This window comes from Fomitopsis serialis (genome assembly GCF_022376445.1).
Source record: "Fomitopsis serialis strain Sig1Antser10 chromosome Unknown B0H18scaffold_2, whole genome shotgun sequence".
NCBI classification, from domain to species: domain Eukaryota; kingdom Fungi; phylum Basidiomycota; class Agaricomycetes; order Polyporales; family Fomitopsidaceae; genus Fomitopsis; species Fomitopsis serialis.
The window spans coordinates 1,338,440-1,359,961 of record NW_025954962.1 but is presented as its reverse complement, the minus strand read 5'-3'; the positions used below and the strand labels follow the sequence as shown (position 1 = coordinate 1,359,961).

The 21,522-nt window shown below is 56.9% G+C and overlaps 12 protein-coding genes across 12 annotated transcripts; 7 read left to right on the top strand and 5 right to left on the bottom strand.

Annotated features, from left to right (window-relative positions):
* Positions 1–379: 379 nt before the first annotated feature.
* On the bottom strand, positions 380–2,725 carry B0H18DRAFT_971127 (L-Aspartase-like protein). The gene is made up of 13 exons (XM_048043764.1): positions 2,586–2,725; positions 2,443–2,509; positions 2,372–2,386; positions 2,098–2,129; positions 1,999–2,037; positions 1,953–1,973; positions 1,797–1,900; positions 1,708–1,738; positions 1,479–1,547; positions 993–1,361; positions 875–938; positions 693–815; positions 380–634 (listed from the first exon to the last, which is right to left on the bottom strand). Exons 1-13 carry the CDS (start codon positions 2,613–2,615, stop codon positions 495–497), a joined length of 1,104 nt encoding a protein of 367 aa, XP_047900631.1. The 5' UTR covers positions 2,616–2,725; the 3' UTR covers positions 380–494.
* Positions 2,726–3,029: 304 nt separating this feature from the next.
* On the top strand, positions 3,030–4,650 carry B0H18DRAFT_971119 (peroxisomal biogenesis factor). The gene is given in 9 exon segments (XM_048043763.1): positions 3,030–3,218; positions 3,271–3,391; positions 3,446–3,588; positions 3,643–3,673; positions 3,693–3,757; positions 3,811–3,911; positions 3,964–4,056; positions 4,128–4,544; positions 4,598–4,650. 8 exon segments carry the CDS (start codon positions 3,132–3,134, stop codon positions 4,183–4,185), a joined length of 699 nt encoding a protein of 232 aa, XP_047900630.1. The 5' UTR covers positions 3,030–3,131; the 3' UTR covers positions 4,186–4,544; positions 4,598–4,650.
* On the bottom strand, positions 4,269–4,908 carry B0H18DRAFT_201062 (cytochrome c oxidase biogenesis protein Cmc1 like-domain-containing protein). Its single transcript, XM_048037084.1, has 3 exons — positions 4,754–4,908; positions 4,598–4,688; positions 4,269–4,544 (listed from the first exon to the last, which is right to left on the bottom strand). The coding sequence occupies exons 1-3, from the start codon at positions 4,839–4,841 to the stop codon at positions 4,454–4,456; spliced, it is 270 nt and encodes an 89-aa protein (XP_047900629.1). The 5' UTR covers positions 4,842–4,908; the 3' UTR covers positions 4,269–4,453.
* Positions 4,909–4,980: 72 nt separating this feature from the next.
* On the top strand, positions 4,981–6,684 carry B0H18DRAFT_971117 (mitochondrial Lipoyl synthase). The gene is made up of 8 exons (XM_048043762.1): positions 4,981–5,259; positions 5,308–5,503; positions 5,558–5,714; positions 5,770–5,827; positions 5,880–6,084; positions 6,126–6,150; positions 6,209–6,387; positions 6,456–6,684. Exons 1-8 carry the CDS (start codon positions 5,066–5,068, stop codon positions 6,549–6,551), a joined length of 1,110 nt encoding a protein of 369 aa, XP_047900628.1. The 5' UTR covers positions 4,981–5,065; the 3' UTR covers positions 6,552–6,684.
* A 102-nt stretch (positions 6,685–6,786) lies between these two features.
* B0H18DRAFT_971109 (ribosomal protein S28e-domain-containing protein) lies at positions 6,787–7,822 on the top strand. The gene is made up of 5 exons (XM_048043761.1): positions 6,787–6,850; positions 6,901–6,921; positions 7,007–7,155; positions 7,266–7,525; positions 7,595–7,822. Exons 1-4 carry the CDS (start codon positions 6,848–6,850, stop codon positions 7,369–7,371), a joined length of 279 nt encoding a protein of 92 aa, XP_047900627.1. The 5' UTR covers positions 6,787–6,847; the 3' UTR covers positions 7,372–7,525; positions 7,595–7,822.
* A 28-nt stretch (positions 7,823–7,850) lies between these two features.
* B0H18DRAFT_200856 (nucleotide-diphospho-sugar transferase) lies at positions 7,851–9,321 on the top strand. The gene is made up of 4 exons (XM_048037083.1): positions 7,851–8,185; positions 8,242–8,266; positions 8,315–8,457; positions 8,510–9,321. Exons 1-4 carry the CDS (start codon positions 7,860–7,862, stop codon positions 8,994–8,996), a joined length of 981 nt encoding a protein of 326 aa, XP_047900626.1. The 5' UTR covers positions 7,851–7,859; the 3' UTR covers positions 8,997–9,321.
* On the bottom strand, positions 9,282–10,762 carry B0H18DRAFT_1081696 (peptidase M22 glycoprotease; the record flags this gene model as incomplete). The annotated part of the gene is made up of 8 exons (XM_048031429.1): positions 9,282–9,321; positions 9,377–9,475; positions 9,526–9,601; positions 9,663–9,928; positions 9,982–10,198; positions 10,246–10,350; positions 10,410–10,664; positions 10,720–10,762. The coding sequence occupies 8 exons, from the start codon at positions 10,760–10,762 to the stop codon at positions 9,282–9,284; spliced, it is 1,101 nt and encodes a 366-aa protein (XP_047900625.1).
* A 170-nt stretch (positions 10,763–10,932) lies between these two features.
* On the top strand, positions 10,933–12,692 carry B0H18DRAFT_971093 (Formate/glycerate dehydrogenase catalytic domain-like protein). Its single transcript, XM_048043760.1, has 4 exons — positions 10,933–11,179; positions 11,227–11,703; positions 11,758–12,027; positions 12,083–12,692. The coding sequence occupies exons 1-4, from the start codon at positions 11,022–11,024 to the stop codon at positions 12,285–12,287; spliced, it is 1,110 nt and encodes a 369-aa protein (XP_047900624.1). The 5' UTR covers positions 10,933–11,021; the 3' UTR covers positions 12,288–12,692.
* On the top strand, positions 12,693–14,244 carry B0H18DRAFT_1206362 (uncharacterized protein; the record flags this gene model as incomplete). Its single annotated transcript, XM_048036171.1, has 3 exons — positions 12,693–13,279; positions 13,348–13,598; positions 13,654–14,244. Exons 1-3 carry the CDS (start codon positions 12,919–12,921, stop codon positions 14,242–14,244), a joined length of 1,203 nt encoding a protein of 400 aa, XP_047900623.1. The 5' UTR covers positions 12,693–12,918.
* A 524-nt stretch (positions 14,245–14,768) lies between these two features.
* B0H18DRAFT_971086 (uncharacterized protein) lies at positions 14,769–17,468 on the bottom strand. Its single transcript, XM_048043759.1, has 11 exons — positions 17,123–17,468; positions 17,003–17,060; positions 16,637–16,944; positions 16,525–16,565; positions 16,261–16,332; positions 16,091–16,194; positions 15,949–16,028; positions 15,572–15,731; positions 15,466–15,539; positions 15,328–15,408; positions 14,769–15,269 (listed from the first exon to the last, which is right to left on the bottom strand). Exons 1-11 carry the CDS (start codon positions 17,163–17,165, stop codon positions 15,088–15,090), a joined length of 1,203 nt encoding a protein of 400 aa, XP_047900622.1. The 5' UTR covers positions 17,166–17,468; the 3' UTR covers positions 14,769–15,087.
* A 1,311-nt stretch (positions 17,469–18,779) lies between these two features.
* Positions 18,780–19,524, top strand: B0H18DRAFT_925881 (Tim10/DDP family zinc finger-domain-containing protein). Its single transcript, XM_048041626.1, has 3 exons — positions 18,780–19,006; positions 19,064–19,152; positions 19,231–19,524. The coding sequence occupies exons 1-3, from the start codon at positions 18,977–18,979 to the stop codon at positions 19,373–19,375; spliced, it is 264 nt and encodes an 87-aa protein (XP_047900621.1). The 5' UTR covers positions 18,780–18,976; the 3' UTR covers positions 19,376–19,524.
* On the bottom strand, positions 19,516–21,415 carry B0H18DRAFT_971080 (uncharacterized protein). Its single transcript, XM_048043758.1, has 8 exons — positions 20,980–21,415; positions 20,888–20,925; positions 20,757–20,864; positions 20,582–20,691; positions 20,326–20,554; positions 20,158–20,254; positions 19,985–20,100; positions 19,516–19,937 (listed from the first exon to the last, which is right to left on the bottom strand). Exons 1-8 carry the CDS (start codon positions 21,212–21,214, stop codon positions 19,683–19,685), a joined length of 1,188 nt encoding a protein of 395 aa, XP_047900620.1. The 5' UTR covers positions 21,215–21,415; the 3' UTR covers positions 19,516–19,682.
* Positions 21,416–21,522: the final 107 nt, after the last annotated feature.

The window sequence follows — 21,522 nt, the reverse complement described above, 5'->3', positions numbered from 1 at the left end:
ATTGGATTTCGTGCCCGCTACAAATATGTCAACTCCCCTTTTGGTCATCACGATCCTCTCCCGAGCTTCTATCCACTCGTCACACCGTGACTCCTTCCGTTTTAGGGCACTGCAGCGCCCGCCCCGCCCCCGACGCCGTGCTCACTGCTACTCCCAACGGTGCAGTTGCTTGTCATCGCAATACCTGCATGCAAAACCGTCGTAGCAACGGAGTCCTTGCAGACCATTGTTTTGTTGTGGATCACTGCCAGTCGACGTTACACATCATGATTGTCACTTGTGTTCTCCAGATTTGACACAACGCCTGACGGTAGGCCATTATATCCACGCCACATCGTTTATCAGGGGTGGTCAAACGAATTTCGGTCAAACTCAAATATCGTTCTCAGCGAGCTGACGACTTGTCATTCATCTCTCGAATTCACACGGACGAACGGAGACATGTAAGTATAGACGCGACTCAAGATACGCTGCAGTAACCAAGCCATCTGTCTCTATGGGTCGTCGGGGCCCAACATCAGCTCCGGACGGACTTTCTGGTCAAACTCCTCCGGAGTCAAGAAGCCAAGAGCAACAGTCGCCTCCTTGAGCGTTGTGCCCTCCTTGTGGGCCTTCTTGGCGCACTTCGCAACGTCTGCACAACGCGTAAGCGGTCATGTGGGCTTTTACGAAGACACAAAAGTGAAGCTTACTGTCGTAGCCGAGATGGCTGTTCAGGATGGTAGCCAACATGAGAGACTCGTTCAAGAGAGTGTCGATGCGCTTCTCGTTCGCCACAATGCCGACTACGCAGTGCTTCGTGAACGATCTCGAGCCTGTCATGAGGCGTGCGATGAAAAAGCAGCTTCCGAATAAGTGGAAAGTAGCTCCATACCGTCAGACAGCAAGCGGATGCTTTGGAGCACGTTCTTGATGATGACAGGCTTGAACACGTTGAGCTAGAGGACAATCCTTAGTTAGCTAAACAAGGTCATACACATGGCGCATCTTACCTCGAACTGGCCGCTGGCACCCGCAACGCTGACCGCGGTCTGGTTGCCGATGATCTGCGCAGCAACCATAGTCAAGGCCTCACACTGAGTGGGGTTGACCTTGCCCGGCATGATGCTGCTGCCAGGCTCGTTCTCCGGCAGGCTGAGTTCGCCCAGACCGCAGCGAGGGCCGGAACCGAGGTACCGGATATCGTTAGCGATCTTCATGAGCGAGCATGCAATGACGTTCAAAGCACCGTGCGCCTCGACGAGGGCGTCGTGCGCGGCGAGTGCCTCGAACTTGTTCGGTGCCGTCTCAAAGTGGAGGCCAGTGATCTTGGAGATCTCAGCCGCGACCTTCACGTCGAAGCCTTTCTTCGTGTTCAGACCCTATCAAAGATGTCAGTTACTGGCCACGGAAGTTCTGAGATGTAAGTTGACTTACTGTGCCGACAGCAGTGCCACCCTGAGCAAGGCAGCTCAGGCGAGGAAGGACAGCCTTGGCACGCTCATGCCGTTGGTGACCTGCTGGACGTAACCACTAAACTCCTGCCCGAGAGTTAACGGGGTTGCATCCTACAATTGTCCATTGAATTGGCTGTGAGATATCCCAGAAGCAAATTCGAACCTGTAAGTGTGTGCGACCAATCTTGATGATGTGCTCAAAGGCTTCGACTTTGCCGCGAGCGCATCCGGAGCTCAGTCAGCGCAGGATGAGGGATTGGCTGATCTCCACGACAGCTGCAATGTGCATCGCGGTCGGGAACCTGGACGGCGATCCTCCGTTGATGATAACCCCAGGGGACCATGAAGAGTTGTACATACGTGTCGTTGCTACTCTGGCTCATGTTGACATGGTCGTTGGGGTGCACGGGCTTCTTCGAGCCTAGCTCACCGCCGAGCATCTCGATGGCACGGTTGGAGATGACCTGAGCGCAGCAATGAGATGCATCCCATCTGTGTATCATTCGCAATTCTCACCTCGTTGACGTTCATGTTGCTCTGGGTTCCACTGCCAGTTTGGAACACAACAGGGGAAGTGGTCTAAGAGCTTGCCCTCGATGACCTAGAGACGCACGTCCGATGTAAGCTACTGCACGCGCAACTGCTCGTAAGCCAGGCAGACCTCATCGGCGGCATGCTGGATGGCCTGGCTAACTTTGGGATCCAAGCCATATGTGAGTTAACGATCGCAGATGCCTTCTTCAGTACACCAAAGCTTTGATGAGCGGGGGAGGTAACCGTTCGGTCGGACCGCCGATGTCAAAGTTCTGGAGAGAGCTGCATGGTAACGTAAGGCACCATGGTGGTAGCAGAGCGTAGGATATGTACCGCTGCGTCTGCGCACCCCAGTACGATCTGCGGGGACCTGAAGCTCGCCGAAGGTGTCGCGTCAATACGGTGCTTCTGGGCGGCTATGAGTGCAAGGGGTCTGCTATCAGCGCTGCGCGTTATAGGACCGTAAGCCCACTCGCCATGATGATTGCGGACGACGAGAAGTGTCTTGGAACCTGAGCGTATATACGCTGGGTCCTCAGCTATTACGGTAGCCCGAAGGAGGTGACATCACATGAGCATACATCGATTCAGACGCGTTGTGAATTTCACGCTCACGAGCGGGTGCGTGCGGGCGATCCGGAGCATGCCTGGCGATTTTTGCTGAGCAAGAAAGAAGGGGAACCACCAGGGCCTCGAGCAGTGAGTTTAAGAAATGAGCAGAGGACTGTCTGTAGCCGACACGTCCCCGAGGACGCGAGAGACTTGAGCGGAACGCGGTTGTCCCCGGCTGCCCCGACTTACTCCGTCGGCCGTGCTGCTCAATGGTGTCATCGTATTCCCAGGCAACTCAGACCGTCTGAGCGCTGCGCGCTGGCTCATCTGACCGTCGGCGACGAGTAAAACAGTGTCTTGTTCTTCGGATTCAACACTGGATACGAGCGCGCATCGGCGTCGGGATGGGGCCCGACGCGTCCACCCACAAAACACGCGCTCCGCAGCCGCGGTCAGTATACGATCACGCGCCAGATGACCGTGAATAGAGCGGAATTCACGTGAAGGCGGCCATCCATATCCCCACTCGTACCTTCGCTCGTTTGAATGCGGGGTACACCACTCACACAACGTCCTCATCTCTCACCTCCACTCCGACCGTGAGCAGCCATGTCAAGCGTCGCATCCCAAGTGATCCTGCACCCGACTGTCTCGCAGTCCTTGAAGGTCCTGGGCACTAACCTCGGTCGAGACAAGGTGGACAGAGGAATTCAGCTCGCACACGAGTCGTCGTTGAGACGTCATTCAGCTCTACCGTGCAGTGCAATACTTTGCACGCTTCCTCGCATGGTACTTGCTCTCGCGCGGGTACAAGATCCAGGGGGCCCGGTGGAACGCGCTCAAGTCACACCTCGCGCTCGCGCGGAAATGTATGCTCCTTTCTCGCATGTCCCTTAGTACGACTGACCGGAAGGCTCTGACAGTAATGCGCCTTGGAAAGCCCGTCGAGCATTTGCAGGCCGCTCTTCGTGCCGCCCAGGTTGCAGCCGAGCCGGGCGAGCAGATCACTACCATCTGCCGGCAGCTTGGGTACTTTGGGTACTTGACATACGACACGCTCGTTTGGGTATGTTCCACCAGTCATAAAATTCGAGTTGTGAATTATGCCGGTCCCCCTCAGGCCAATGCGATCAAGTTCTTCAACTTCAGCCGTCTACCGCCGAAAGGTAGGCAAGAACGCCAACCGATTCTGGCTGGCCGGGATTCTGTTCAGTATTACCCATGGGCTCCTGAAGGTAAGCACTGCTGCTTTCGTTCTCAAAGCTCTAGTCTACTAAGGACGATACAGGCGGGGAGATTGGCAAATGAAGTCAAGAAGCTGCAGGGGGCACACTTTACAGAGAAGGGACAAGACGCGGACCGTGACGTCAAACTCCGCACACTGTACAAGTGCGTACCTATCATGAATCCCCTGCGATATACGATACCGACTTTGTGCCAGTGCACGAGACGCCACGCGCCACCAGTTCATCATCGACCTCCTCGATGTCTGGATTCCTGCGAGTAACTTGGCTTCACTAACCTCAATGACGGCGTTCTGGGCATCTTCGGGTCAGTACATGGCTATCATCTGACGATTTACCGATGCTGACGGGTGCTCGACAGTCTCATCACATCGCTCATGGCTTTCCGCCAGCAATGGTTGGCAGTCAACAGCAAGTAGTTTGGCCGTAGGTACTAGCTTTGACGTCGTGACTATCTATGCAATATTATCGTGCAACCGAGCATTGTTTGTATCATGGTTCTCTGGTAGGCAATGGATATACCAACGGCAGTAATTCCGAAGGGCAACTGCCTCCATTGACAACTCCCACTGACGGGATTATGCCTTTGAAACACCTTGGGCAACCCAGTCAATCTCTGTTCACCACCCCACAGCACCTACGTCGTGAGTGCCTTTCCGGAGCGTGAACATGTGCACCCAATGGGGATCATGACGACGTTGCATTGCTATTGGCCTCTTGCTCCTGTCGCAATCGAAGGTACTCTGCGCGCATTGCAGACATTGGCTCTGGACTCGTACTGAACGCGCCCATAAACATGAGATTGCACGAGAACGAGCACGACAGACTCACTACTGGTACATGCAATCTTGCACTGCTTTGTACTTGTGTCTGCATTCCCAGGCCACCGAGAAGGTCCGGCCTGTCGCACACTCTGCAAATTCTACGTGCGCAGGTGCGTATGTACTGAGTCGGAGCGAATTAATACGACCAGCAGCGTCAACGCACCCTTGACAACTGGATCACACTCCTTCAAGGCTTTCGCCTTTGCGGTTTTGAGCAAAGTATCCTCCTCTCTGCGTGAAAGCGCGTTCATTGCGACAGAATGGCGAAAGAGCCAGAGAAGCTCGGCGGTGGTACGGGATGAGCAAGCCCGGAGACTGTCCAGTCTGAGTGAGCGTTTCGGCGCGTACATCGGTGTTTCCAGTTCCGGACAGTGGGCGCTCCGACGGGATAGTATGACATCCCGTTGTCGCACTCGCCGACGGTTCGCACAGCTGCCCATAGTCCTTCTCTCCTTTCTCATCTCCGTCAAAATCAATGGTTCGTCCGGTTCGCGCAGCCAGTGCTTTTCTACGCTCCGCGCGTGCGCCGCGAGGCACTCAAGTGCGGACTCTGGCGACACCATCCTCCTCGAAGACCAGCTTTAGTCAGACACTCGCCGAGGGGCCTTCATTGGACGAGTTCATCGCGGGTAATGCGCCAGAGAGAGTTGTACTAGGTAACACATCAGCGTACGTGTAAATGCAGCTGAACCTGACTGTCGCTCACCTGCATGTCAGTCCTCGCCTCCCGTCCTTTCTGAAGACGTCCATCCCGAAGGGGGCATCCTTCGCCAAGATCAAGAATGACCTTCGTGGACTCAAGCTCCATACAGTGTGCGAGGAGGCACGGTGTCCGAACATTGGTGATTGCTGGGGTGCCAAAGAGGGAGCAACGCCAGAGGAGGGTCGGCGAGCAGCCACGGCGACGATCATGGTAAGCACGCTACACCGTCGTTGTGTCCCGTGTCTTATTGCCCGCTTCTCAAAGCTTATGGGCGATACATGTACGAGAGGCTGTCGTTTCTGTGCTGTGAAGACCTCACGTGCGCCTCCACCGCTCGATCCTCATGAGCCGGAGCACACTGCGGAGGCAATTAGCCGATGGGGCTTAGGATACATCGTCTTGACCAGTGTAGACAGGGACGGTACGTTTCGTGTATTCATTTCGTGTGACTTTGCTGAACGCATGGTGTCTTGAAGACCTCGCTGATGGTGGAGCACACCATTTCGCTGAAACTATTATGAAGATCAAACAGAAGTAGGTGTCTAGCATGCTTGAGCCTGCAGTGTTCTAACGCATGCTTTCATAGGGCGCCACAGATCCTCGTAGAAGCGTTGACCGGAGACTTTGGCGGCTCCCTTCCGCATGTTTCCGTTGTGGCCAAGTCTGGCCTCGACGTGTACGCCCACAACGTTGAAACTGCGGAGGCGCTCACACCGTTTGTGCGAGATCGTCGAGCGACTTTCCGGCAGAGTCTGAGCGTGCTGGAGCATGCGAAGAAGGAAGGCGTCCGGGTTACAAAGACAGCATCATGCTTGGAGTCGGTGAAACGGAGGACCAGATCATGGATACTCTCCGAGGTAAAATGATACGCTCATGGGTGTGATCAGCGCACTGATGATGACCGTGGTGATACAGAGCTGCGCAAGGTTGATGTCGACGTCGTTACATTCGGTCAGTATATGCGGCCAACAAAGCGACACATGAAGGTCGATCGCTACGTCGAGCCCGCCGAATTCGACAGATGGAAGCAGGTGGCTGAGGATATGGGTTTTCTGTACGTTGCCAGTGGGCCGCTCGTGCGCAGTAGCTACAAGGTACGAAGCCGATCTTCGCAGTCTGATAAAGGTGACTCATGATCGTAGGCCGGGAATTTTACATCGAGAACATCCTGCGCGGAAAGGCGACGGAAAGGAAAGCTCGGACCCTGGTCGCGGAGTCCGAGGTGCGCGAGCAGCATGGGGAGCAGAGCTCGCTGTAAGCTCATACGGCGTCGTGGAGCCGAGTAGCCTGTGCAGACTATCTTTTCGTATCATATATCAGTATTTTGTGATAATGCTCGGGAGTCTTCGCCACAAGTAAGACACAACTTAATGTAAAGGATGTGATCAAATGCAGAGCGAGCCGTGAGGAAGTGACGGCGCGCCACCGGTAATTGCCGGCGGAGTGTGCCGTAGCTGCTGATCGCAACCCAAAGAATGAACCTTATTTTCCACCACCAATCCACCGACCGCCAAAACCCGCCAGTCCGTCCTCGGCACCACCACCTCCTTCAAAATGGTATGTGTCCCCACTCTCGTCGCCGCTCGTATGAAGCTGACGTTGAGTAGGATTCGTCGTCAAAAACTCCCGTCAAGCTCGCAACGTCATTAAGGTCTTTTGAAGAATCCGAGCTCTCCTCGCATCTTTTCTAACTGTGTTCGCCTCCTTCTGCAGGTCCTTGGCCGGACTGGTTCTCGTGGTGGTGTCACTCAAGTCCGCGTCGAGTTCATGGACGACCCTAGCCGAACAATCATCCGGAACGTGAAGGGACCCGTCCGGGAGAAGGACATCCTGGCTCTCCTGGAGAGTGAGCGTGAGGCTCGGTGCGTCCTACCCTTTTCGATCAGGGTTCAATTGAACTGAGCATGTGTGTACTAGCCGTCTCCGTTGAGACACCCTCGTCGCGCTATCGATTACTGTATGTTCATCTTAGGCATTCCCATTCCGTGTATGATTCCGCAAATGCTATGCGCCTGAGGCTCTCACGACCCTTAAAACGTTGGACTGCCCCATCCAGCAACTTTACGGTCCGAGATTGAACGGAAGATAGGGCGTTCTGGCCGCTCCCGAGTTGCCGATCTCCATGTTTCTGCGTCACTTCCTGTTGCCCGGTGATTCCGCGTGAGCGTTAACTGGCCGCATCCGACTGTTGTCTTCGAAACCTCGGAGCAGTAAGCCTCGTGTCTCGCGTTTCTGTGCGCCAGGAGAAAGTAAACTGCATCAGATGTGGTCAACATGAGCGTGGCCGATCCATATACGTACTGGCTAGTGCGTGAGCCTGTCGCGCATGCTGTTATGCGAGCGTTTGCTTACGATCGCACGACCGCTGTATGGCCATATGGGCGGTCGGAGTTGACACATCGCTGCTCGCTGCACCGCAGTCGCCATGCAGACAAGTCTTGCAATGTCCAAGGGCACCCCCTGATTGACCTTGTCCTTATGAGGAGATGTCCGTGATTGCTTGCGCGGAGTTGTCACCGCGGACCGATTGATGACTCTGGAAGATAAAATACGGGAAGTGTGGTATATGAGCTCTCCGTATCCCCTGGTACAGTCCCTCTCATTCATCCGTCCCTGCCTTCTGCGACATGCACCCAGAGCCGCGTATGTTACCTTGCTCACCAGACAGAATTATTTGCCAGGTGCCTTGGTGCTGCACCATTCCTTGCTCTCCGTCGGAGCACAACATCCTCTCGTCGTAATGGTCACTCCCAGTGTCGGCCAGGACGTGAAGGACATCTTGGCGCGTCGCGGGATGGTCGTACGGACGGTCGACCACCTGAAGCCGAAGGATGGGACCCACTCTCTTTCGGCTCATGACGCTCGTTTCGGCGACACATGGACTAAATTGAGGTCCGTGCTCGCACTCCAGGCGCGCCGCCGCCTCTTACTGACAGCACCTCTCGCAGAGCCTTTGAACTGACCGAATATGACGTACGCTACACTGTGGTCTGGTATCATCGATGCTGACGAATGGCCCAGCGCGTGGTCCTGCTTGACGCGGACATGGTCGTCATGCGAAACATGGACGAACTCATGGAGCTTGAGCTACCCAATGAGTCTATCGCCGCCGTGCACGTATGTGCCTGCAATCCATTCAAGCTGCCGCACTACCCCAGCGACTGGTGAGAATGACAGAGTTCGCCGTTAGAATGATTGTACCGACAAATATTCCAGGGTACCCGCGAACTGTGCTCATACGCCTATGGTCCATCCGACGGCTCTCACGTCGCCCCCGAAGATCACCGACGCTAGCCCCCGCCCGTATTTCCTCCTCAATTCCGGCACCGTCGTTCTAAACCCGTCCGCGCCGTTGTTTGACTCCATCCACAATTTCCTTTTCACGACGGACATATCCGGATTCAATTTCCCTGATCAAGATCTTCTCGCTGCCTTCTTCAAGGGCAATTGGACGCCACTTCCGTGGTGCTACAACGCACTCAAGACGCTCAGGAACATCCACAAGGCGATGTGGCGGGACGAGGAAGTCCGCTGCCTGCATTACATCCTCGCGGAGAAACCATGGCAGGTCCGCCCAGAAGAAGGTGGTGATTATGAAGAACTCAATCGGTGGTGGCGCAAGGAATTCGAGCAGTTGCGTGCCGAGATGCAGACCGCGGACGAGGCAGGGTGGGCATTGGTGTCCGCGAACGTAGCTCATTAGCTTGCGCCCGGGATCTATAAGCGTCATTGGCTACTAATACCACAGTCGATACATTGAGCTGGCCTTCCAAACTGTACGCGACACACAGACCTATTCACTCTTGATGCTACATATGTATCCTACACTCTCACAACTACACTGCTCACATACTCAGATGGGTGTCCTCTACTCCAGCGTGGCTTGACAGTAGCATTAGTCAAATGAGCAGCAAGGCAAAGCCACGTTCAGGGGCGCGATCAGAACGGCGAAAAAAAGCTGCGCAACGAGCGATAGATCGAACTTTTATTACGCCCGCCATGCTACATGCACCTCGTCCGTGCGGAATCTATACGGCAACGTGTCAGTGATCGTTATGCAGCACACCACACACCATTACACACCTCTGCGTGCATGTGCTCTTACTAAGTGGTGTCTGGAAGCCCATGCGGTAGCTGAGCAGACCAGCCTGAGCGATCATAATGCCATTATCGATGCAGAACCTACGGCATTCCGTCAGGCTAGTCTCTTTTCATGAGGGAAATTTGCCCACCGCTCATCTGTGGCGAAGACTTGTCCACCGCGCTCCTTCGACATGACGCCCATCATCTCCTGCAGCCGCTCATTACCTACAACATAGCAGGTGGTCAGATCGGACGCCGTGGAGTGGTTTCGGTGCTCCGTACGCACACCCAACACCGCCCACAATAAGAACTTCCTTGCTGCCGATGTGGGCCATCGCGCGCTCGGTGATCTCAACCAGCATGGCGAAAACAGTCTCTTGCAGAGAAAAACAGAGATCTTGAGGCGTTATGATGTCTTCGCTGTCACCCTCAGAGGGGCCGTTGGATCGGAAGCGTTTATCCAGAGTATACGCCTCTGTCGACGTAAGGATGCCCGATAAACTCACGTCCATTCCTTTCGTTGCGTATGGCAGTGGCAGCAGACGCTTTCCCCTGTTTGTTTCACTGTCAGCATGCGCTTCTCCGAGGAGAAAAGGCCAGATTACTTTTTGGCCTCCTGCTCGATGTTGTATCCCGGGCTCGGGTCATTACTCAGATTGATGACCGCGCAAAGCGATCCAGCAATTGCCCACGGCGATGTCGAGCGTTTCGCCAAAGATCCGATAGCACTGCTGCGATATGCAATCACCTGCGTATTCCCCCCGGACACGTACAGCACCACTGGGTTTTGCGCGCCGGTGATCTGGCGGCCCATTTCTATGTCTAAGCAAACCGTGAGCCCGAGCCGGCGTCGTCGGTCACCAGATTACGCACGCCCACACAGTGGTTGACACCAACGAGCGGCTTGCTATACAATAGGGAGAGTGTCCGCGCCACTAACGCGACAGATGTGAGAGGTGCGCCCATTCCCGGGCCTAGGACGCAGACATAGATCGGTAAGGGTCTGCCGCAATCAAGGACCCTCGAAACATACCCTTGGTATAACAAATGCAGTCGATATCATGCAAGGATGTCGCCGCTTTCTTGAGCGCATCGTTGATTACGGTCAAGGCCCAGTCCCGGTGGTGCTGCGCTGTATCTCGCGGGAGGAAACCTTCGCCCGGGGGTGTTATGTAGGTGTGTCTGACGTTAGACATCACAATCGTTGAGCCGTCGGGGTCGTGTCTGATGATCCCTGCGCCCAGCTTGTTCGCGGAGCCCTCCAGACCAAGGGCGATATATGGCCGCTCTGTCCACTGAGAATGAACGGATTATGGCGTGTAAAACACATCGAAACCAAGTACCCGGTGGCTTGAGGGGGGACCGCTTGCGAACTCTTCCTGGCATCTCTGATGATGTCGACCTAGAAGCCGAGGGTCTGAATGAACACAATACACAAGGGCCTGTGCCGCAAATATTATCTGCAGCAGATGCTAGTAAGAGGTAAGAGGCGCATCCGCCAAAGACAACGCGATTACATCTGAGCACGTGACTCGCGTTATATGGGCGCCTGCGTACCAGAGTCATCGCAAGTCAGGAACTTTTCTACTACAGTCGATCTACATAACTCTTGCGACTCACTTCGGACGACTCGCCACCTCCAGATATGTCTCGCCAGCCCCTTTGGCTCCGCTGCGAAACGAAGGAGTTTGAGCATCGTGCGGCTCTGACGCCGACCACCTCGAAGAAACTCATCGACGCTGGATTCGACATCTATGTCGAGCGGGACGAACAGAGGATCTTTGACGACGCAGAATACGAGGCGTAAGTAGATTCTCTTCGATCTGAGCGTCCGCCGACCTCCACAATAGAGTTGGATGCAAGCTTGTCGCAAACAACTCCTGGCCCAGCGCACCCACCGAGATACCCATCATTGGGCTGAAGGAACTGCCCGACTCAGACGCGCCCCTACCTCACACTCACATCCAGTTCGCGCACTGCTACAAGCGTCAGGCGGGCTGGTCATCTGTCCTCGCGCGCTTCCACAAGGGCAAGGGGACGCTGTACGATCTCGAGTTTCTTACGGATGACAGCGGCCGGCGAGTCGCTGCCTTCGGATTTCATGCCGGCTTTGCGGGCGCCGCCGCGGGTGCGCTCGCATACGCAGCACAGAAAAACGGCAACGCTCTCGGCCTTCTGGAGCCATATGCCAACGAAACAGCGATGGTCGAGGCGGTGAAGCAGGCTCTGGGTGGGAGCGGTAAGGGTGTCAAGGCTCTGGTCATCGGAGCGCTTGGACGCTGCGGACGAGGTGCCGTCGACCTCTTCAGGAAGATTGGCCTAAATGAGTACGCAAATATTTCCGGAGCATCTAGAATGGCACTGATGGATCTCGTATCCAGGGACGACATTGTCAAGTGGGACATGGCTGAGACTGCCAAGGGAGGCCCGTTCCAGGAGATTCTGGACGTCGATATCTTCGTCAACTGCATCTATCTCAGCTCGCCGATCCCGCACTTCCTCACTCAGGAGCAAGTGCAAGCCGCCGGCAAGAGCAGACAGCTGTCTGTGGTTGTCGACGTGAGCTGCGATACTACCAACCCTCACAACCCGATCCCTATATACAACATCAACACGACGTTCTCGAAGCCAACCGTCCCTGTGGACGCTGGGTATGTCGTCAGTAAAACCTGGTTCTTCACACTCACCTAATTCCCCATCTACAAGGCCTGAAAATCCACCGTTGTCTGTGATTTCGATTGACCACCTGCCCACATTGCTACCGCGGGAGGCGTCCGAGCAATTCAGTTTGGACTTGTTGCCGTCGCTACTGGAGCTTCCGAATCGCAAGGCTGCGCGAGTCTGGGTGTCCGCGGAGAAACTGTACCAAGGAAAGCTAGCGGAGGCGGTCAAGGCAGAGGGGCTGGCATAGCTCAGGTGCAGGCGGTTCCGATGTGCGGGCGCAAAACAGTAGACAGAAGCTACCAGCGGTGTACTGCGGGTGACGGAACACGACTGTTCCAGATTAAGACATGCGATGAGAGACGGACGCAGAGCGCAGGGCCGCCTGCGAATGTTTGACACATTGACGGTGCATGGCTAGACGCGTGGGTGCGGCGTGGCGAGGGCACCTGGGGTCGGTCACCGTCGCAGCCTGCGGTGTTTAGGCGGATGGTCGGCGGGCAGGGCGTGTGTGCAGCGAGAGGGTGGCCTGAGGCCGCACTGGACGTGTGCGAGAGAGGAGGGATCGATGGGGAGAGTGAATCGTGTACCCGGTTGCTAAGGCGGAGGCTTACAAGGCGGTGGTGGATAGACGCGTATAAGGCTGCGGCGAGGCAGTCGCTGGCCATCTTCGCCTTCCATCTCGTCTGGTGTCGTGTTCGGTGTATTCTCTACTCTTCCTCTCTTCCTCTCTTCCTCTCTTCTGGGCCCGGCCTCTCTCCGGTGCGATTTACGCTGCGTTAACTGCACTGGTGCTGGTCGCCTTGCCTCTTCAGTCTCTCTGTTCGTCTTTGCCTCCAGTTCCGCCTCCAAGCCTGTCTTTCACTGCCGCACTCCCTACCATGCCTATCGCCATCCCCGTCATCCCTGAGATCTCCATCTCCCTCGCATCCCCCGAGGAGCCCCTCAGCGAGCCCTTCTCTCCCTTCTCGCCCGACTTCTCCCCAAAGACTCCGACCATATCTGTCCTCCAGGACGACGATGGCTTCAGGGCCACCCTCCTCTCCCCGCCGCCCACCCTCTCGCCCAGAGCCCTTTCCCCCTTGCGCCCGGTGGATGTTTCTGCCAAGTGCAAGGGTCTGGAGAGAGAGCGCTTCGAGGCTCTGCTGAGAGCATCCAAGGACAGGAATTCTGCAGTCGGCAGCAGGAGGGAGGTGGATCTCCGCAAGGAAATTGCTATCAAGGCTCACAAGAGCAAGCAGGGTAGGTCTCACCCAATCTGCTTATCCATTTACGTGACCTGACTAGACGTCCTCATCATCGTCATCTAGTTGAGCGTAGGGCACTGTTTCTCTCCAAGGTGCAGGCCCCTCCCTCGCCCACCGCGACTGTGACGCCCAAGACTCCGCCCGAGTCGCCGGCAATCTTCCACTACTCCTTGCCATCCCCGGGCTTGGATTCACCGATTGGCGTGTTCGAGAACATGTCTCCGAGCGAGTTGACCGGCCAGCCGTGGGTCGAACAGGTGGATTTCCGCCTGCCTGGGAAGCCCATGCGCTCGCCTGCTCTCAAGACGGCACCCGTCTCCAACAGGCGCAAGGCTTTGCCCTCGCTAGACCAGATTTCTGCCGCCTCAGTGCTTACTCCTCGGGGACGGGCAAGGATACCCCTCGTGGTTCTCCTCGACTTCCCTCCTTCTTGCAGTCGACCCGGCGCTCTCCGGCGCCGTCCGTCACGAAGGACATCGAGGATCTACTGCCCTGAAGGGGAGGCACGTACTGCCTCAGGACGTCGGACGTCTTCACTTCCCGCCACGGTCCCCCGCGCCGGAGTCGAAGCCCATGATGATGGTCATCCGCGAGCCAAAGCCGTGCCTGCCCCCCGACTCGCCGACGCTCTACCCGCCGTCGAAGCTGCAGGTCACCACTACCGTAGTGCCGCGCACGAACGCGACGTCCCCGACGGAGTTCAGCGAGTCCAATCTGCTCGCTTTCAACAACTCCGCGGAGTCGCGCGGGGACACGGCGCGCAAGATGCTCACGCGGCTCCGGCGCCGCACGCTGCCTCCCGCCTCGTCACTCTCGGACCTCGGCGTCCCGGCCTCGCCGCGGGAGGACGACGAGGAGCGGAAGCTCCGGAGACGCAGCGCTCCCCCGGAGCTCCAGGAGAGGGAAAGGGCCCGCACCGGTTTCGAGCACGCCGTTCTGGCGCTGCCCGGCGCGTTCTGAGCTGTCGTGGCCCGAAATACCCCCACGTACCAACCTTCCCTAGCCTCGGTTTCGTTTCTATCTTCGGGTTCGGGTCGATCATATAATGCAGTGGACAAACAAAGTGGATGCTGTTCTGGACCAATGGACACTGGATTGATTTTTCTGTTCGTCCCTCGCGTAGCCTAAATGCGCGGGGGCGCTTCTCGCTGGGGTTCGTTGTATGTTGGCGTTGGCGTATTTATTTCTCGGTGCGGTGTACACGAAGGAAGACGGTTGATCCGCTTCGTCTTCGTATGCCTCCGTGTACCTTGCTTAGTAGAATGTGGCAGAGGCTGCGCCTCTTGCACTGAGTACCCAGCGTCTCGTCTCCAACCCTGTATACATACATCACACAACACTACATCCAGTGTCAATACAGATGGTGGGCTGTGCCCTATAATTGATAATGCTGTATGCATTCGTGTGCGGAAGCAAGGTGAATGGCGGCTAACTGTCAATGCCAGCCCCGTACAATCTTTAATGGCGAACGCTGTCAAAGATGGGCCGGTGAGATGCGGAGGCAATACATTACGTTCTCAGGTACTGCCAGCCATGCAGGGTCCGAGTAAGCTTGTTCGGGAGCATGAAAGCAAGTATAATTGACAGACTGACACAAGACTGGCAGGAAAAGAAACCGGTGATACATATTTACACTTTTATGAATTATACCAGGCCCGACAGGAAGACATGGTTAGCGTTGTACAGAACACACAAACCCAATGGACGCGCAAGGAGGGCAGCAGCATCGACGAGCGTCATCCGGCGGATGGGACCCCAATCCGCGGACGATATGCCGTCTACAGTGATTCAGCGATGGCGGCACTACCGCCAGGATTGGACCTGGGATAGTCGACCAGTCCCACTATCTGCCCCGCTCGGGGGTGGGTTCTGGGCGTTGAACTGCTGCGAAGGCTGCATACTAGTGGACGGTGGAACGGGCTCGGTTTCTGGCTCTGGCGTGGGGTCCTTCCCTCGTAGTCGCGATAGTACACGGAGTCGTCGGTCTACGGAGCACAATTCAATTGAGACACAGAAGAATAAGGGACTGCAGGAGAAACGCACTATAGTCGAGCCTGACATGCTCGTCCTGTTCTTCGTCCGAGTCGTTCAGCGGATCGGTGGTAGCCGCGATGTGCCAGGCATCTAGAATTTTTTTCCAGCGGGGTCAGCGGCAGTACGCGTAACGAAGACGACGCTTACGTTCGAACATGCTTCGCTCCTGATTCGGACTAGAACCTGACGGTTCATCTGGGCGATATTTTGAATACGGAGTTCTCTCAAGCCCCGTGCGAAGAGGACGACGTACTCTGATACAGCGGCGCCCGAGGGGTTGTCGCGGCGCCGACTCACCACATGAGAGGGCACAGGATAGTCGCTGCGGGACAGCGACGAGCCGCGGCTTCCCCCAGACGTTGATCCAGGATAGCGCGGCGGGCGGCTGCGCCTCGATTGGCCATAATCATGCACTAATAAGCGTGTCCAAAATCGGTTAGCGCGTCGTCCGTTGCCGGCTGATGCAGCAGGGATCCTCCCCAGTCTGGCCACTAACCTGAAAAGGTGGACGTCGTCGGCGCTGGCATCGGCGCCGGCTGCGGCTCGCGCGCCTTCTTCTTCTCCGCCTCCATCTCGTCGACGAGCTCCTTGAGAAATTTGCTCCGCTGTGCGCTCATCCTCCGCCCCCACTCGACTCCTCTGAAGGGTCGACGTTCTCTCGCGCCATCTCCTCACCGGTGAGGTGACGCAGTCGCGGTACCTTACCAGGGCTCGTCCGTGAATAATCGTCATCGAAGGGGTTGGGCTTGTCCGGCCCTTGGAGATAGTGAACATCAGCCACAAGAAGGCTTTGGCACGGGAGGCAGAGGAGAGGTTGACGGGGAGGAAGAGGTCGAGGAACTCGACTGGCGGATCAAAATGACTGTGCGCAATTTGCTGTCATATAAATAAGGCCAGCGGTTAGCGACGGTCCTATGACCCGAAGGGATGACAACAGCTTACCTGCGAGTTGTTAGAATTGGCCAGGACGAATATAAGGTTGACGACGCTCGTTGGCGGGATTTGCCCGGCGCGCTGCATCAATGACGTTTATAAGCTGCCTGAAACGGGTGATCGGCGAATTGTGAACCTACCGCCTTTTCCAGGATCTCCAAAGGGGAAGAGGGCGGTGTGCCTTGAATTCGGAGGGCAGCAGAGCGGCTTTCAGCAGTTCTTGATGCGAGGGGCATCTTGAAGGTTCCCGTCAGTCTTCTGAAGGGATGGGACCGGGTGATAGCTGCGCAAGGCAGTCTTCATCTCGGGAAAAACTACATGAGGGTGCCAGTCAGAATGCTATACCGAACGGGGACGTGAGCATCCAAATTAGCGGATTACTGACAGGCCATGGTGGTATTTATCCTGCCCACGTTGGTAAGGAGGGAAATCTTAGCAAACTCGATAGCAAAGGCGGGCGTCTCGACCATCTTGTCCTTGAGGACCTTTGAACACTTGCTGGAGTTGTAGAGGGCATTGACGTAGAGGTCGCAGAAATTAACGAGAGGCTTCCCCGGCGCTAGGAAGTCGACGAAGGCCACGGTGCGATCGGCAAAGATGTAGTAGAGAAGATCATACTGGAGGTCTTCCCTGGTGAGGGGTTCGGCGTCGCCGCGCTTTATCGGGAGGGTCTTGCGACCGAGGTACTGGGGGCTGTGAGCGGGGACGGTGAGGATGGGGGCAGCACTGTCGCTGGTGCCAGGGAGCTCACGGGGTGGTGACTTGCTGGGGGTTCCAACCTTGGATGTTGGGGGCGGAGGGAGGGCGGTCTGTAGAGCTGGATGACGCCATGAAGAAAGGAAAGAGCGGGATGCACGAGGCAAGTACTGACCCTCCTGTGCTGTGCACGCGGCGGCGGTGTGTTCGTCGTCCATGCTTTATATCGGCGTAGAGTAAACGGGAATCTGGAGCTTCGGGCGATCTCACGTGTGGGCTGGAGGCAGTATGCTTTGTCCGATACACATCAGCGCAAGGACGAATGATCGATGGGTGCAGCGAACGACGGAGAGGAGGCGCAGAAGAGGCTGCTGGGGCGGCAATCTGGACGACGCAGCGGCGCTATCGCCGCGCAGGTGGCAGTGTGCAAGGGTGAGGAGGAGAACAAGAGGGAGAGGACATAGTTACTGACAATTGGCGTAGTTATGGATCCATAATGAAAATTATGGAGGCTGATGCGGGGCGACCTGGTGGCTGAGCGCGCAGGCGCCGAAAGATCTCACAGGCTGATCTCCGCCCGCTGTCAGCACGTTGCCGTATCGCGCCAGACCTTCGCGGATGCAAATGCAGGCCACCCGCCCCATTTGGCTCGCTCCCTCGAATCCCCGTCCGCCTGCCCTGCGCTCTATCTGCGCACGCGGCCCGTGTGCCGCCCGCCTCCTCCGCGAGCACAGTGTAGGTCCTCACGTATCCCTCCGACGGGCCCCACCGTCCACGAACCACGACATCAAATCCCGATCCTGATCCTCCTCCGCTAGTGCCCAGGCACCGGCCATCCGCGAACACCCAGCCACCCATCCACCTCCTCCTCAGCGGCTGCGCGGCCCGTGCCTCCCAGGATCGGCAATCTCGTTCTCCTCTGCGCCGCCCATTCAAACCATATCCGCCGATGTGACATTCCGCACCGTCGCGGCCTGCCACATGCCCGCCGTCCTCCCGCTGCTCGCAGGCTGCTTCCTTCTGTGCTCGCCACAGCCATGCCTAGGTGCCTGCGCTGCCTCTCTTACGTCGTCGATGGCACTGATACCTTCATCTCGGGCCCTCTGCAGGCTGATAACCGACTTTGATTGCAGGTTCCCGGATTTCCAGCGTTGATCCTCACTTCGTCAGTGTTCTGTCTGGTAGCAGCGCAGCCCAAATGAAAGTCTGGCGGCGTCCTCCCTCATGGACGCTTGGAGCGTGTGCGCTAGAGCGCACCCCGTGCAACTCCGCGGCTCACGGAGAGTAGCCAGGTTACGCCAGCTCGGTCCCTTCTACTGCGGAAGGAGGAGTCGGGAACATTACGAAGTCCTCCCAGCGGGGCCGTGTATGCAGGTGCGGCGTGCATATGGCCGACGAGGCTTCAGCAAGCGCACGCCCTATGTCACCCGCCGCAGGCATCCGAAGCAGGGGTACCGTCTCCCATCCCGGGCAAGCTTCATTCTCTATGACAATGTTACCGTCACTTATCCGGCGTTTCTGGTGCCCAAGACACAAAACCAACTGTCGCCTTCTCTGAACAGGGATATTGTCTACTAGTCTGTATCAGATTAACGACGGCCTTCCGCTCTTCTGACAGACCATTACAATTGAGTTGTCGTGGCTTAGTGCGGGTGAAGATGAGAAGGGAGTTATCTCCGGCGGTCGTGACTGTATTGTCCTTGTCGCAGCCTCCGACGCTCGGACTAGCCATGAATAGCGGACCAAAATGTAACTTAGGCGTTGTGGGAAGCCACGACGGGTCGGATGACTCAGACCGCCCCGCGAAGCTGGGCAAGAACCATTCCTGTGCTGTCACTGCTGTGTGCACTCTGCAGCGTGCGGCCGTTCCTACTCGGTCACGTGCGCGTGTTCTTGCTTGCCAAAACCGTCGACGCGCGTAGGCCACCGGCGTCACAGAAAACTCGTGTCGTCGAGCAGCCACCAGGTCCTTGCTAGCCGCGAAGTCGCACGCACGCCAGCGCAGACTCGCCCCTTCTCGCCCCACAACATGGCCGACCAGTTCGACGAAGCAACCCGGGTACGTGCGCCTCTCCCGGCGAGCACAATAGTCGCTGAGCGGCAGCCACATGCACAGAAAGAGCTTGCCACTTTTGTCCAGACGGAGCAAGCACAGGCACACCTCACCTCGCAGGTCCATATGCTGACGAGCATGTGCTGGGACAAGTGCGTCCATTCTTGCGCCTGTCGCCCGGGCGTCCGTGGTCTGACCGCCGCCTCTGACGTGCCCGATCCCCTGCGCAGGTGCATCACGAGCAACCCGTCCAGCCGCTTCGGGCGCGGCGAGGAGGCCTGTCTCGCTAATTGTGTCGAACGCTTCTTGGACACGAGCTTGTACATGGTCAAGCAGATACAAGAGCAACGGGACCGTTCGCAATTGTCTCGGTAGAGCACGGTATCCTGGGGATGATGCCATTCGTCCTATCACGGAGTGTCCGTATGTGGCGGCACTCACGTATGCCGTAAGCCTAGCTTTCTCTAGGCACACACTAGATCCTGTATGGTTCTGTGACAATCGTAACATGGTTGCAGGAGAATGTCCAGGTCAGAATGGTACGGTACAACACCACACCTTACAGGATATACTTAACAGCAGGAATCAACGCTACAACTGCCTGAGCCTTCCAAGTTCCAACACACAACACATTCAGAGAACAACACCGGGACACCATCGACCGCATCCGTCACACGACGGCCTATCTGAATTTCCACCACGCCCAGAACACCGCAGCGGGCATAAAGAAGCAGAAGGCGTCAAAGATCTCTCTTGTTCGCTTCAGCCGCAATGGGATCTCGACCTCCGCCTTGCGATCGTCCGCCATGGAGCCTGACTCAAGGTACTTGGAAATGAGTTTGTCCTTCTCGCGCCAGAGGTCACGAAGCCACAGCTCGAACGTCTCCCGCTCCTTCTCGGGGATGTCCACCTCCTGCACGCGCTCCTTGTGCGACGTCTCCGGGATCACGTCGGCATTCGTCGAGGACACGTCCCGATCGGCACGTCCTTCGCGACGTCAAAGCAGCGGATGTGCATGTGTACCGCGGGGGGCGGAACTCGGTCCACGAACATCGACCGGAGAGTGTAATAAGACTGGCCGTAACCGAATGGCGGTATGCCTGCGTGCACAGCTCGTGTTATTACGATAAGGTAGCCCTAGGATCAATGCAGCTCACCGGGGTACGTCATGGTTAAATCGATGAGCTGTAGGCTGGGAATCCGGGGCGCGAGCGAGCGCAGAGAGTAATGAGGCCTGTCGACCGAGGCAGAAGACTGTGCTGCATGTCAGGCTGAAGATCCGGCTGTTAGACGTTCGTCGGATATTAGACGAGCTCGCGACTCACGATGCCTATCTTATCCGCGAACTTCTTGCTCAGGGGCTTCGTGTCTTTGCTCACCAACGTGCCTTCCGGATACAGGATGAACGTCAACGGCGAGTCCTGCGTCTCCGCCCGTCGGCCTAGCCATGATAGGCTCGAGGATAAGTGGAGACGATCCGATGCCCATGAACGTTTGAGGAATATGAAGTTGAAGAAGCGCATGCCCTGTGCAAGTCCATCGTTACGGAAGACTCTCCAAGAAGAACGGACGGAGACGTACCCAGCCCAGATTGGCAGCCACTTCAAACTCTCCTTCAGCACGATGAAGACGTCCGCGCACGTCCCCATGTAGTAGGTCAAGGACCACGCATACCACCAGTCAGCGTAGATCTGCCCGACGCGTCACGAAAGATCAGATCCCGCGGTGAGAGCGACCTACCTGGAGACAGGCCCACCTGGTGATTCGCAATCATCACCGCCCTCTGCGGGAGGCGCAACCCCACCACTCTGCCTGTGCCATCGCGCTCGACCAGCTGCTTGACCTGCTCCTCCGTGAACCGCCCCTGCCCTCTTGCTCGAACGTCACGACGAGCTTCGTCGGCGCGAACCACTGGCTCATAAGCACTGTCACGCGACAGATCAGCCCGCTTAGAGGACGCCAAGATCGCCAGGACGTACCGAGCAGCCTCCCGAACGCGCCCTTGCTGTAGCGGATGCCCTCATAGTACATCCTGTCCGCGCAAGCGAACGGGAGCACCTTGAGGGGGAGCAGGAAGATGAACTGGGAGCCGTTGATCATAAGACCAGCGAAGAGGAAGACGACGCCGGCCAGAACGGCATTGACGGTCTGCGCCCACGTTCGTCGGGGCCGCCGGCTTATTTCGATGGTATGGAGTTCGGACTTGACCGCCATGGCGGGTGCGATCCGTGGCTCCTCGTTGAGCAGAGCAGAGGGCGTTCTTAGGAGTCGGAGGTGGGCTGTGTGGTCTTGCAGGGTCCCGGTCAGTGTTGCCGGCTGCCGGCATCGCGCGCGTCTCCGGGCCCGGGCCGCGGGATGATAGAGCTGTCAGAATCCCCGACGTGCTCAAAATCACGCCGAACATGCACAGTGGCCGTCTACTCAATTACGTACTGACACGTATGTCATGGCACTGTAGTATGCTTGCCAGACCGGTGATACAAGTATGTTCGCCTTGGCCACAGGACCACACCGACTCTACT

What these genes read in the sequence shown, in the direction of transcription:
- B0H18DRAFT_971093 (XM_048043760.1), top strand. Translation starts at nt 11,022, where the DNA reads ATGTCTCGCCAGCCCCTTTGGCTCCGCTGCGAAACGAAGGAGTTTGAG. An exon ending in AGGAAGATTGGCCTAAATGA is followed by an intron (nt 11,704 to 11,757) that starts GTACGCAAATAT and finishes TCTCGTATCCAG; the next exon opens with GGACGACATTGTCAAGTGGG. An exon ending in ACCGTCCCTGTGGACGCTGG is followed by an intron (nt 12,028 to 12,082) that starts GTATGTCGTCAG and finishes CCCATCTACAAG; the next exon opens with GCCTGAAAATCCACCGTTGT.
- B0H18DRAFT_971117 (XM_048043762.1), top strand. Translation starts at nt 5,066, where the DNA reads ATGGTTCGTCCGGTTCGCGCAGCCAGTGCTTTTCTACGCTCCGCGCGT. An exon ending in GATCATGGATACTCTCCGAG is followed by an intron (nt 6,151 to 6,208) that starts GTAAAATGATAC and finishes GTGGTGATACAG; the next exon opens with AGCTGCGCAAGGTTGATGTC. An exon ending in TCGTGCGCAGTAGCTACAAG is followed by an intron (nt 6,388 to 6,455) that starts GTACGAAGCCGA and finishes TTTTACATCGAG; the next exon opens with AACATCCTGCGCGGAAAGGC.
- B0H18DRAFT_971080 (XM_048043758.1), bottom strand. Translation starts at nt 21,214, where the DNA reads ATGGCGGTCAAGTCCGAACTCCATACCATCGAAATAAGCCGGCGGCCC. An exon ending in TGATGATTGCGAATCACCAG is followed by an intron (nt 20,692 to 20,756) that starts GTGGGCCTGTCT and finishes CGCGTCGGGCAG; the next exon opens with ATCTACGCTGACTGGTGGTA. An exon ending in TGGCTGCCAATCTGGGCTGG is followed by an intron (nt 20,555 to 20,581) that starts GTACGTCTCCGT and finishes TTCTTCTTGGAG; the next exon opens with AGTCTTCCGTAACGATGGAC.
- B0H18DRAFT_971127 (XM_048043764.1), bottom strand. Translation starts at nt 2,615, where the DNA reads ATGCTCCGGATCGCCCGCACGCACCCGCTC. An exon ending in TCGCCCGCACGCACCCGCTC is followed by an intron (nt 2,510 to 2,585) that starts GTGAGCGTGAAA and finishes CTACCGTAATAG; the next exon opens with CTGAGGACCCAGCGTATATA. An exon ending in GTGCCAGCGGCCAGTTCGAG is followed by an intron (nt 939 to 992) that starts GTAAGATGCGCC and finishes ATTGTCCTCTAG; the next exon opens with CTCAACGTGTTCAAGCCTGT.
- B0H18DRAFT_200856 (XM_048037083.1), top strand. Translation starts at nt 7,860, where the DNA reads ATGAGCTCTCCGTATCCCCTGGTACAGTCCCTCTCATTCATCCGTCCC. An exon ending in GACACATGGACTAAATTGAG is followed by an intron (nt 8,186 to 8,241) that starts GTCCGTGCTCGC and finishes CACCTCTCGCAG; the next exon opens with AGCCTTTGAACTGACCGAAT. An exon ending in CCGCACTACCCCAGCGACTG is followed by an intron (nt 8,458 to 8,509) that starts GTGAGAATGACA and finishes CAAATATTCCAG; the next exon opens with GGTACCCGCGAACTGTGCTC.
- B0H18DRAFT_971119 (XM_048043763.1), top strand. Translation starts at nt 3,132, where the DNA reads ATGTCAAGCGTCGCATCCCAAGTGATCCTGCACCCGACTGTCTCGCAG. An exon ending in CTAACCTCGGTCGAGACAAG is followed by an intron (nt 3,219 to 3,270) that starts GTGGACAGAGGA and finishes GACGTCATTCAG; the next exon opens with CTCTACCGTGCAGTGCAATA. An exon ending in AAACTCCGCACACTGTACAA is followed by an intron (nt 3,912 to 3,963) that starts GTGCGTACCTAT and finishes ACTTTGTGCCAG; the next exon opens with TGCACGAGACGCCACGCGCC.
- B0H18DRAFT_971109 (XM_048043761.1), top strand. An exon ending in ATTCGTCGTCAAAAACTCCC is followed by an intron (nt 6,922 to 7,006) that starts GTCAAGCTCGCA and finishes CTCCTTCTGCAG; the next exon opens with GTCCTTGGCCGGACTGGTTC. An exon ending in GAGAGTGAGCGTGAGGCTCG is followed by an intron (nt 7,156 to 7,265) that starts GTGCGTCCTACC and finishes TGTTCATCTTAG; the next exon opens with GCATTCCCATTCCGTGTATG.
- B0H18DRAFT_971086 (XM_048043759.1), bottom strand. Translation starts at nt 17,165, where the DNA reads ATGGACGACGAACACACCGCCGCCGCGTGCACAGCACAGGAGG. An exon ending in CCTTGCGCAGCTATCACCCG is followed by an intron (nt 16,333 to 16,524) that starts GTCCCATCCCTT and finishes TCATTGATGCAG; the next exon opens with CGCGCCGGGCAAATCCCGCC. An exon ending in CCAATTCTAACAACTCGCAG is followed by an intron (nt 16,195 to 16,260) that starts GTAAGCTGTTGT and finishes TTTATATGACAG; the next exon opens with CAAATTGCGCACAGTCATTT.
- B0H18DRAFT_201062 (XM_048037084.1), bottom strand. Translation starts at nt 4,841, where the DNA reads ATGAACGCGCTTTCACGCAGAGAGGAGGATACTTTGCTCAAAACCGCA. An exon ending in GTGTGATCCAGTTGTCAAGG is followed by an intron (nt 4,689 to 4,753) that starts GTGCGTTGACGC and finishes CTGCGCACGTAG; the next exon opens with AATTTGCAGAGTGTGCGACA. An exon ending in CAAGATTGCATGTACCAGTA is followed by an intron (nt 4,545 to 4,597) that starts GTGAGTCTGTCG and finishes GGGCGCGTTCAG; the next exon opens with TACGAGTCCAGAGCCAATGT.
- B0H18DRAFT_925881 (XM_048041626.1), top strand. Translation starts at nt 18,977, where the DNA reads ATGGCCGACCAGTTCGACGAAGCAACCCGG. An exon ending in AGTTCGACGAAGCAACCCGG is followed by an intron (nt 19,007 to 19,063) that starts GTACGTGCGCCT and finishes CCACATGCACAG; the next exon opens with AAAGAGCTTGCCACTTTTGT. An exon ending in ACGAGCATGTGCTGGGACAA is followed by an intron (nt 19,153 to 19,230) that starts GTGCGTCCATTC and finishes TCCCCTGCGCAG; the next exon opens with GTGCATCACGAGCAACCCGT.